The sequence below is a fragment of the Mus caroli genome, unplaced genomic scaffold, assembly GCF_978045245.1.
Source record: "Mus caroli unplaced genomic scaffold, Mus_caroli_1 scaffold_15, whole genome shotgun sequence".
NCBI lineage: Eukaryota > Metazoa > Chordata > Mammalia > Rodentia > Muridae > Mus > Mus caroli.
Window position 1 is genome coordinate 78,440,944 of NW_028227270.1, and position 12,068 is coordinate 78,453,011.

Below are 12,068 nucleotides of genomic sequence, written 5' to 3' on the forward strand. Positions count from 1 at the left end.
AAATTTAAGTATTACTATCATATAACTATTTCATTTGTACAATAATCAGTGATCAAAATTACATAGAGAAAGAGCAACTCTACAAGCCACTTTGAAAAATGGTTTGCTTTAATAATAATAATAATAATAATAGGTATCTGTGCAAATTTATTGATATGCAACTTCTGTATTTATCATAGACCATAGCTCATTTGTTTCTGACAGCCCATATGTCAATGGAGAAAAGAAAGAAGCGTTTGTAGTTCATGGCCAAGAAAGTGCCTAGAAGGATCAATCCCCATGGATTTCCAAGCTTTATAATGAAGTTGTACCTGCCCTGTGGCTTTTCTGTGTATAGATTTGCCTGCCCTGGTTATGTAAGAAGATAAAGGGAAACACACATCTTTCATAGTATTTAATTATGGAGGAGGTGTTAAAAGTCCTGGATCTAGATGGACCTATCCACTCTTAAGATACCCAAACCAAGCCACTTATGACTCTTTTCATCCTGTGGACCTGAACGAGTAGAACATACCAGTGCAAACCAGAAATCTTTATTTTTCACTATGATCAGGAACAAAAGCAGAACCTAGTTTTATAAAAAATACAAACATGCTGGTTTTATAAAAAATATAAATGTTGACCATGCAATTCATTTAAAATATCCAGAGACAGAAAGCAACGCCGAAGTGTGGATGAAGAACTCTATCTCCTGAGCTGGAGAGAAAGAGACCATGCTGCATCAGCATGAAGACTTGAGTTCAGATTCGCCCCCAGAATCTGGGGTTGCACATTCACTTGTAACACCTAAGCTAAGGTTGGGGAGGGGGTTGGTGGAGGCAGTAGGATGATCTGGGAGCTGGGGGGCTACCAGCCTAGCTCTACTAATCCTGTCTAAAAGGACTAAGGTGGAGAGTGACGATCAGGTCACCAATGCCCTCTGGCCTCCTCACATGTATCTGCACATGCCCGTGCATATGGGTAACACAAACATACACACACACACACACACACACACACACACAGAGAGAGAGAGAGAGAGAGAGAGAGAGAGAGAGAGAGCATATCTTCTTATGTGCCACATATTACTTGGAGAGGGGGGTTCAGACACTCCTAAAATTAACCAGGAGTAAGCTGGAGTTTTGCACTGACTTCTCTTTAAGATACTTTATACATTCTTTAATTCTTTTCCATCCCCTTCAGTGCATAATTATATAGAACTTGAGTTTTAGTGCCACTTAGGCACTGAATATATCATATAATATACAGATAAGTGGAAGGCATAGGTAAGGCACCTGCCTCTTCAATGCAGGGAGTGAACAATTTCCTAAGGCAAGAAGATAAATTCTCTAAAGCTAATGCTAGTGATGCCTATTACTGCTAATAGCAGAGTGAACATACTCCCCTGTTGCAGACTGTCCTTTTGACACATTTTAATTTCTTAGGGAACGTATGAAGCCCACTCCCAGTGTTCTAAATGAGGCCTGGTGTCTAGATACCCTACAATGAGTACACTGTCTTCAATTTCTTTAGCTTTGACATTATCTCCAGCAAACACCCATCTCACCATACTTATAACTTCCAAATGTTGAGTGGTAGCTTAAAACCCCCAAATGGAGTTATTTTGGTCAAATCAAAGACATGGTTCAGAAAATTTCTGATCTCTCAGTTTAAATATGAATGAAGTTAACATATCCACAGAATGGTAAAAGATTCATGTTTTGATACTGTTGTTTAATTGTCATGGGACTGTAGTTTAAGAAGTATATCCTACACTTAGCCTGTGGACTTTTTCAAAATGAGGTTATTAAGTTCTGTCAGGGACAGTGTATAGTTGGAAGAATGCTGAAGTGCTTGGTTAGTTTTCAAACTGTCTAGTCCACTTTAATCCAGCAACTGAATGGGTTAGTGCCCAAGTTTGTACCTAAAATGATTCATAAGCAAGAAAAACGAAAATATTTATAGGTATCACCTTCAAGCATTGCAAAATGTGTAAAATATTAAAGATGGACTTATACACAATGAGGGGGCTTGAGGAGGCAAATCCTTAACAGAAGTACTTTAAAAGATTGAGTATTTATCTAGAGATAGCAGAGAGTCACTGCATGTTTGGGAGAAGGAGGCCAAAGGTACTTGTCTGGCTAGTTGTTTATAAACTGCTGTTAAGAGGCAAACAAAATTCTTGCTATGCCCAGATTACACAATGTATTGGGAGTGTGCAGGCTCTTCTGTTCAGCAGCCCTGATAACGACACTAATAGCTTAATTACAGCTTTCTGCTTAAGGAGATAAACAAGGCTGTTTGCTTTTTTCTCTTTCTTTAAATCAGGGGTTACAATTACTTTTAAATGCGGTGGAAAGGCACATCTGTGTGTGCATCTACTTTGTTAAGAAAGCAACCAGAAACCAGCTGGAAAGTAAAGAAAGGCCCAGGAGTGAGCAGGCAGCCTAAAATTAGGGAGATGGGGGAGGGGAGAGACGTCCCATTTGAGCATGGAGCAGTAGACATAAGAGATGCACAGTAAACAGGCAGCAGTGGCAGGGTGGGGGATCAGGAATTGAAAAGTTTTTAGGGGTACAGGCCTTCCATAATTTTTTCCTTGTGATTTAGTCTCAGAAACCACAGGAACACTCCTCTGTCTGCTGTCCCTCTGGCAGCCAAGTCTTTGCCTCCCTGCCCTTTGCTTCAGCACCAGGAAGAGAGGATAGCTCCTCCAACACTCCCTACAGAGCTGTGGCTGCCCACCACCTCCAGGTTTTCTCTAAATAGTGTTTGCCTTGTCAGTGTGCCTTTAGGGATGCATTAAGAAAGACACAGGAGGGACCAGGTCCATATCTGATTTACTTCCCGATGAAATGAAGACATGCCCTGTGTGAAGCAATCTTTTAGTTGGACTCCATAGCAATCTAAGCAGAGTAAAAGACTAAGTCATTGGTTTGACTCTGTGGCTCAGTGTCACTGAATAATAGCTGAAACCCCATACCCTTCTTCAGTGCTCTATTACTTCAGTATAACCCTACTAAGATGGTAAACAGTCTTCACTAACTATACTTTAGTTCATTTTCTTTCCTACTAAATACATGGAAGACACCCAAAATTCCTAAGATCATTAGCTTGGGAGAACAAGGCTGGTCCTAAAGCAAGCACTTCCCAGTTCTGTGGAAGACCTCCCAGAAATGTACTGGACCTGGAAGGTGCAAACAAGGATTCCCAGAAGAGTACCAAGAACTACTGCAGCATGTCACAAACAAATGACCAAAACTCCACAGAGAAGGTCTCTTCCCTCCAATTCCAACGCCAAAGGCAATCCCTGAGGAAATTACCATAGAACACGCCCTTTAAATAGTCAAGTCACCAAGACAAGAACATTTTTGGTTACTCCTGCCCAGTCAGTTCCCATTTTTTTCGGCCATAAAAAAGTTGCTTACTCAATGACTCTCTTTCTCTAGGCAATAGTCTATGTCTAAACTATTCTCCACATGACATCACATATATATCCTTTGCTTCAGTGTGTGTGTGTGCGCGCACACGAACACACACACAAGAAGACACAGACACATGTGCAGAGACACACCAATTCAGTTCTTAAGTTTTTTTTTTTTTTTTAAAGAGTTGTCTGCTTTTTAAAACTTATTCTGAAATTGAGTTGTAAGAGAGAATCAGCTCTCTGTCTTTCAGCCTGGAGAAGGAGGCATGAGAGGAAGGAAGACGGGTAGGGCTGAGGGATGGGAGCCACCCAGAAGTGTTCTGTCAAGTTAGTGGTGAACAACTTCTGAGAGAGCAACTCCGCTGTGAGTTTGGGCAGCGGTGGGGAAAAAAAGACAGACTGGTGTTACTCATTAGGTGTCCCAGAGCACACACCTGCAGCATAGTAACTTGGAATCTTTCTGCCCCTTCATTTACCCTTCCCCTAACTCTCTTCTTTCCCCCTTTTCCTTTCCCATCTTCCTCAGTCCTCTCCTTTCTCCTCTCCTTCTACCCTGCTCATCCTTTCCCCTTAATTCTATCTGGGCCACTTGAAACGCACGGAATCACCCAACTGCACGCTGAGGACCATGCTTGCATCTTGACCTCCAAGGTGGCTTTCCAACCACTGTTCCCAAGTCAGTCCCGCCCCCTCCCCGCATCAGTGCGGTGGCACCCTCCAGACAAAACCACCCGGCGGTTTGAATGTCACCAACAAGTTCCACCCTGTAGTAGCCCCGCCGGCAACAGCCTCACCCAGGAAGCCCTGTCATTCCCTCCGCCCACAGCCGCGCGGCATCCCTACCCCGCGCCGCCCGGTGATTTTGGGGGTCATTGTTATCACTGACACTTTTCTTCCTGGAAGGGGAAAGCCCGTGTGGGTGTCACTGGTTGTGTGTAAGGCTCTACGCGCTACCCTCCCCCATCCCTGCAATACACACTCTCACACACGCCCTCCCCACGCGGGCGACACAAAGGGAGCCAGTGTGAGAGCAAGGCGCCTGCAGGGCAGAAGGGCGCAGGGAGGGGGCACCAGGGAGGGGCGAGGGCTGATCCGACCCAGGGGGAAGGGAAGGAAGGAAGCAGGTGCCTGACACCCAGAGGAAGGCGAGGGGTGTCCTTACCTGCCCCCAGGTTAAAGGAGATCCTGGCCTCTGCGAGATATGGCGTGTCGCTCTTGGAGCGGACTCTTCTGATGGGCCGCCGGTCTATGTCATCCTCCGAAGAAGCCGCCATTAATGTGGGAGGCAGGAGCAGGGTCGCCCGGCGAGCTGAGAGGAGAAGGAGATGGAGAGAGGGGGAGGGAAAGAGGCGGAAAGGGGGAGGAGGGGAAAGGAGGAGGCTCACACACATAGAAAGGGGGAGGGGAGGGGAGAAGGAGAGGAGGGGAAGGGGACAGGGAGGGAGGGGGGAGAGAGGGAAAGAGGGGAAAAGAGGAAGAGAAAGAAAGAGAGAAAGAGAGCAGAGAAAAGGGTGAAAGGAGAGAAAGAAAATCCGTTAAGGATTGGCGGACTGGAGCAAGATCAGGTTAGCCCTGATCTGTACCCGGGGCTCCCCCTAACTCCTCTCCCAATGCTGGGCCAAGGGGTCAGCGCTCTGGGCCAACACCACGCCTCCTGCCGCAGCCCTGTTTCAGCCACTGGCACAGATAGGCTAATGCGAATAGGAAGACTCCCAAGCCAAGATGCCCAGTCAGCACTGTGCCCTCTCCCGCCAAATATGCTTCCTCGCCTTTCACAGGCAGGCGAATACAGTCTACATGATCCTAGGGGACTCTCTAGCCTGAGGCTGCCTCGGGACCACAGAACCCAGCTTTTATGCCCCTCACTCTTGCCCCTTGGCCTCAGGAGCAGGACACCTACCATTTCCAGGACAAGCCCCCTGTCCTATCTGTCCCAAACCAGAAGCACAAATAAAGTTCGAAACAGGTCGTTGCATCGTTGGAAACTCTCTTATCTGCCCCTTACGATTTAGAGGTGGGAAGTGGAGAAAGAGTGTAGACAAGTTTGGTAGGATGGGTTTCATAGTTGATATTTTCAATGTAGACCAGGCTTATTCACAGAACCAATGGTCCTCTTCTACACCCACTAAGTTGTAAGATGTGGTTCTCTCTCTACATCATACCTACTTATGTGAACCTTCAACTCTTTCTGTCAGTCACACCTAATACAAATAACGATGTGTGCACTGGACTTTCCTTCTGCAGCTCTGCACCATTATTCCTGAAGGAGAGGTGGCCATCAAAGGGCCTTGGATTCCTTTGAACCTTTGTACTGTCTGACTGTAACACTCCACAAAACACAGCAAAAGAACCAGAAGGCTTTCCAGGGGCGTGATCAGCACCCGTTTGATGCTGCCGCTGGACCTATTGATGAGCTAACCCCCTTTATGTTTGTCTTCCTGAATCTTCTGACACTATCTTTTTTTTCCCTACCCTGGTGTCACTACCCTTCTGTGTGGTGAATGCCCACCTCTGGTAGGTGGGCAACCTGACCTCCTCGGTACAAAGACCAGCTCAATGTGGCTTCATGCCCACTGCACTCCCACCCCAGGCTCTGCAAGCTCTTCTCTGTACTGCAGACGTTGTTCCTACTCATTTCATATCCACCCCATTCTGGGATCACCAGTCTCTCCCCACAGGTCTCCTGCCTTCACATAGTCATGGTTACTCTTGGCTTGCCTCTTCCTCTGCCTCTCCCACAGTCTCTGTGATCCAGTTTGTCCTTCCTATGGAACTCTCGGCACCCCAGAATTCCCATTTTCTTACTTCCTATTCCCTGTCTCTCATTTCATCTACTGCTTCCTGACTTCATCTCTCTACCAAGGTCCCTTTTAAAGGCTGCCAATGTCTTTCTAACAGTTAAGTCTATTCTTTTCTTGGGCTCATTGAAATATTCCATAACCCCTCTTTCTTGAACTTATCTATTCCTTTGCTCTTCCAGTACTGAACCACATTCCTTACTACTTGATTTCTGTCAGCCAGTTCTCTACAGATTAGTCTGAAATTGTTTGTCCTGCCATTCACTGCCTGCCCTCCCCCAACGCTGAGTCTAACTTCAGCCTATCCTTGAACCTTTCTCTCCCACTGTTTCCTTGCAGGCTACTCGGATTGCCTACATCTGACTCATTTTGGATGTCTGCAACCTGTGTTAATGTGCTTCACTACAAACTTCTTCAGACTCTTCATGTATTCCTAGAAATGTGTTGCTGTTGTGAACCTACTGCTCTAATTTGCATCCCATTGCTGTAATTAAAAAACTGACCAAAAGTAACTTGGAAGATGACAAGTTTTATTTGACTTATAGGTTATAGTCTGTTATTCTATCATCAAGAAAAACCAAGGCAGAGGACGGACCGGGAGGCAGGGATCGAAGCAGGGACCATGGAGAAAAATTGTTTACTGACTTGAGCTTCTAAGCTCATATTCAGTTACTTTACCAAGACTGAATAACTAGGGAATGGTACCACTCATTGTAATGGAGGAGTTGCCTTCATTAGATTCCTTGCGGTTCCTTCTTCCTAGTTGCCTCGAGTTTGTGTCAAGTTGATGAAAACTAACTAGCAGCCCTACCACATGGTAAATGCTCAAAAGATTTTTTTTTCTCAATAAAAGAAGTATAAGAAGGAGGGAGGAAGAAGGAAAGACAAAGTGAAGGAGCGTTAAGTAACTAATGAGTGTGTAAGTTGGGGATCAAGTCAATGTCTCCCTGAATTTGGACACTACACCTTCAATGAGTACAGTCAGTGTTCACAGGGTGTGGTTTCCAGGATTCATCATGGATAACAAAAGCCCAGAATGTTCAAGCTTATATAACATATTTGTATGACCTCCTGTATACTTGAACTCACCCGTGGATCATTCCCTTTTAATATGTCATCCAACACAGAATTGATGTAAATAATTGACCTGTCATACTGAATGGAGAATAATGACAAGAACAAAAAGTCTTTATTTGTACATTACAGATATAATTTCATCCCCAGTTGAATTTGAGGATGTAGCTTTGATACAGGTGGCTAGTTGATCTACTAATTAGATATGTTTGGTGTACTACATGTATCTATCTATCTATCTATTTATCTATCCATCTATTTATCATCTACCTATCATCTATCTACCTACCAACTCATCCTTATATTTAAGGATTTGAAACAGAATCTTGCTATGTAGCTCAGGCTGGCCCTGGATGTACACTATTGCTCTCTCTGACTTTGAACTCTCTACTCTCCTGCCTCAACTTTTTGGTTGCTAGGATTACTGCTATACACCACTATGCCTGGCTCCAACCACAATTTAAATTCACCCCTCTATTATATTTGACTCATCATTATATCAAGTGCATTCTCAGTGAAACACAGCTTTTTCAAAAGAATGGCTCTATTGCAATGGGGAAAGGTGGGTGTGTCCTTAATACAGGGGTCCAAATGAAAATGGCCCCCACAGACTCATAGGGAGTGGCACTATTGGAGGTGTAGCTTTGTGGAAGTAGGTGTGGTTTTGTTGGAGGAAGTATACCACTGGGGCTGCGGGTGGGCTTTGAGGTTTCAGAAGCTCAAGCCAGGCTTAGTGGCTCATTGTCACTTCCTGCTGTCTGTGGATCCAGATGTAGAACTCTTAGCTACTTCTCCAGCACCATATCTGCCTGCATGCTAACATACTTCTCATTGTGATGATAATGGACTAAACCTCCGAACTGTAAGACAGCCTCAATTAAATGTTTTCCTTTTTAAGGGTTGTCATGGTCATGACATCTATTCATAGCAATAAAACAGCACATAATCATGGCACACTGGTATCAGTTCTTAGGAAGGAACAGAAAGTAAAGAGGCTCAAACATCTCTGAATGTTACAGAAACCACGCCCCTGGAAATTAATGTAGGGCCTTTTGTTTTAAATGCCCGGGATTCCCTAGCCTATGTAATTCATGAGCCATGTCTGAAGAAGAATGATAGAGTTGTTTAAAGGAGGAATTAGTCATAGATTTCCCTTTTTCTTTAATTCCACTTACTGATTCTTGATACAGAAAAACACATTGTGAAAAAATTCTATTTCTTAAATGATGATCAAGAACTAAGGCTGCTAATAGTTTAAGGTTTACCTTTCTTCATAGATGGTCACATCATTATTATTATTATTATTATTATTATTATTATTATTATTATTATTATTATTATACAGGGTTGGGACATATAGCCCGAGTTGGCCTGCAACTTGATTTATGTATACAGGGTGGCTTTAAATTTGTAACAGTTCTCCTGCATTTTTCTTACATGCTAGGATTACAAGTGTTGCTACCACACCTGGCTACATACATTCTCATGTATAAGTTTATTACAGACTATTCTGTTATTCAAGTACTTTTAAATAGATAGACTTTTTATAAAAAATGGTAATAAAATACTATACCTTGATGCACACATGGTTGAATTCAGTTATTATATTTTACTTATGACTGTATCTTCCATTTCTTGCCTTTCCTAATATGCTGCTTCTCTGTCTTTTGACTGTTATTTTATTCTGTCCAAGCTGCTTCTTGCATTTACTTTTTATCTCTAACCATCTTCTTACAGAGTCAGTCTTTTTTCCTGTGTCCCCTCGCTTCCTATATGAAGAACTCATTGTGATAGTGTTACAATTGTATTTCCAGATTCCTTATCTATTTCATATTCAGAACTTATTCTCATTAAATATTAGATTGGAATCAGAAGAATCCCAGAGCGGGACTCAAAGGAGATGGACCCCATCCAAGGATGAGTATTATTTAACAAATTATGAAATAACACTGGGAGAAGGACGGACCTCAGTCACATCTTGTAAAAGTGTAAGGCAAAAAAAAAAAGTGTAAGGCTCAGAACACATGCAAAGGCCCTGCTCAGTTATAACACTCTATAGATATTTGTAGCTATTGGGTAATTGTTCGGATTAGATTATACTTTGTGTTTAACTTAACACAAGCCAGAGTCATTTGTGGAAGAAGATGTTTCAGTTAAGAAAGTGCCTGGGTCATTAGAATGATCTGTAGGCAAGTCTGTAGGAAATTTTCTTGATGACTGATTAGGAGGACCTAACCCACTCTAGGCAGCACCACCCCTAGCCATGTGGTTCTGTGTTGTATAAGAAGCAGGCTAAGCAAAAACTCAGGTGGAGCAAGCCAGTAAGCAGCACCCCTCCATGGCCTTTTCTTCAGTTCCTGCCTCCAGGTTTCTTCCCTGACTTCCCTCAGTGGACTATGTTCTGGCATGTCTAAAGTCAAATAAACATTTTTGTCACCAAGTTGGTTTTGCTCATGGACTTTATCACAGCAACAGAAAGGAAGCTAGAAAAGCTATTCTGGTCTTTCCCATTAAAAATTCTCAGCATCTTTTTGTCTCTCAGTCTTATGAGACATTTCCCTTTGTTAAATAATTATAAGTAATTATATTTAGGAAACAACATGCTATCTGTTAGTCTTGATTCACAGTACTCATATATATATTTCATAGGACTGAATTCTGTAGAATCTATCCCTTGTAGCATTTCTATCATGTGACAAACATTCATATTTGTATGAGGACTTATGTGGATATGAGAGTGTGCATCCAGAGAACTGAATTCAGTTATGACCTCAACAACTACCAATACAAATTTTTTTTAAATTGCTTTTTAAAAAATATGTACAATATTTACAATTTAAGTATGTACAATGTTTTCTTATTTTTCTAAAGCCTGCCAAACAGCTAAAATCTCAGAGCCTTTATTCATATTACTTCATGAGCTAGAGCCAAAAATAGAAGTAATATACTAGGGTCTCAAAATAAATATTTTATGGTTTCATAATTTCTACAGAAGAGAATCGAGACAGAAATACAAAACACAATTAGGGTAATAGATTATTATTATGGAAAATTTTGAGGTAAGTAAAAACTTATCCTTTAAATCGTATGCTTCCAGGACACCCTTGCATTAGTCAGGTGAGATTTGACCTTTGTTTCTTTATTTGTTTTGGTATATAGTTGTCCCAGGTATCCCAGTATGTTACTATACTTATATTCCTCTTGCTTCAGCCACTGAGTGCTGGAATTTCAGGTGTGTATTTACAGGCCAAAAATGTCAGTTCTGTATCCTCAGACTGAACCTACTGAGTTAGAGTTTAAAGGATGAGATGGAGTGTATAGATTTTTCAAAAACCTATCCAGTATTACAGTAGAGTTCCTGGATAAGTCAATAAGACAAGCAAAATAAATGCAAGAGGTAATTAATTTTAAAGCAAGAATAAACATTTTATTAGTCATATCTATTAGAATTGTGAATACACAGAATCCTTGTGAGTACATAGGCTGTGAGAAAGGCATACATTTCACAATATCACTGGATATGTTTGAATAAAACATCCGTCTTCTATATAAAATTAGAAGATAAAATTCTAGTTTTAGTTAAGATGTATTTATTTATTTATTTATATTTATGGGCTTGAGCATGGCTGTGCCAAGGTGTGCATGTACCACATGACTGTGGATGTCTGAGGAAAATGTGTATGAATTTGTTCCCTTCTTCCACCATGTGGATTCTAGGGATTGAACCCAAGATATCAGGTTTGGTAGCAAGCCCCCTTACAAACACTGAGCCATCTCACTGGCCTGAAAACAAAAATTTTAAAGTACCACACAGAATGGCATTAAAATTGTCAAATAGCTATGAAGATTTTTTTTTTTGTTAGCAAAGATGGGTAATAATTCCACATAAAACTATGAAGCTTCATGGATATAAATTAAGAATACCTAAGTAAAATGGAACTGATATTCTATGATAATTTTCATGAATATAAGAGCAAAAATACCTACAGATATTAGAAAATCTTCCTACTATGAATAAAACATCCATTCAGTATTCCACTAGAGGTCTTGGATAAATAAATAAAGCAGGCAAAATAAATGTCAGAAATAATTATTAAGGCATCAACCTTTAAAAATTGACCTATAGATCCAATGTAATTCCAAACAAATCTAAGCATTTTAAAAGAAAATTTGACAAGTGATTTTATAATGCATGTGGGAATGCAAAGAGAGACTAGTTAGCATGGTCTTGACAAATGAGAGTGAACTTGTAGATTTCTAATATAAGACCTAAGATTCATGAAAGCATAGAATACAAATATAATGTAAGATGAGTGGATGAATAGAAGACCTAAAAGCCAAAGGGTCCTGTGCTTTGGATGAGGATACCTTTGTAATATAGAAAGGCAATTTTAAGTAAATATTGCTTCATTATTTGAATATTTACAGAGTAGAAAACCACTCTGATCCCTTCCTCATATTAGACACCAAATCCAATTACACATGGCTCATGAACAAATATGTGAAAGATAATAGAATTTCCAGGTGAAAATCTCTCTCATAGGAAAACAATTGTGTAAACTTGGAAGAAAGTTTTAAGACAACTTTATAAGAAGCAACAAGCAGAAAAGAGCAAATAGCCACACTGAGTCACTGAAATTAAAGAACTTCTATTCATGTCAAGACATCATTTAAAATGTAATGTACCAACTCTCTGAAGTAAAACTAAAACACTGCTAATCAGGGAATGTTTAACACTAAATGCTTACTTAGAGAAAAGGAAAAGTCTCAAAGCAAATGGAAGTTTTTAA

At 41.2% G+C, this 12,068-nt stretch overlaps 1 protein-coding gene across 4 annotated transcripts in view; it reads right to left on the minus strand.

The window, feature by feature from the left end:
• The window catches only part of Phactr1 (phosphatase and actin regulator 1), a 451,705-nt gene that overhangs the window by 419,247 nt on the left and 20,390 nt on the right, over positions 1-12,068 (minus strand). For all 4 annotated transcript variants that reach the window (XM_021179969.3, XM_029468518.2, XM_029468519.2 and 1 more), the window contains exon 3: positions 4,569-4,715. In XM_021179969.3, coding sequence (XP_021035628.1) covers positions 4,569-4,715 — 147 coding nt within the window. The remainder of the gene's footprint in view (positions 1-4,568; positions 4,716-12,068) is intronic.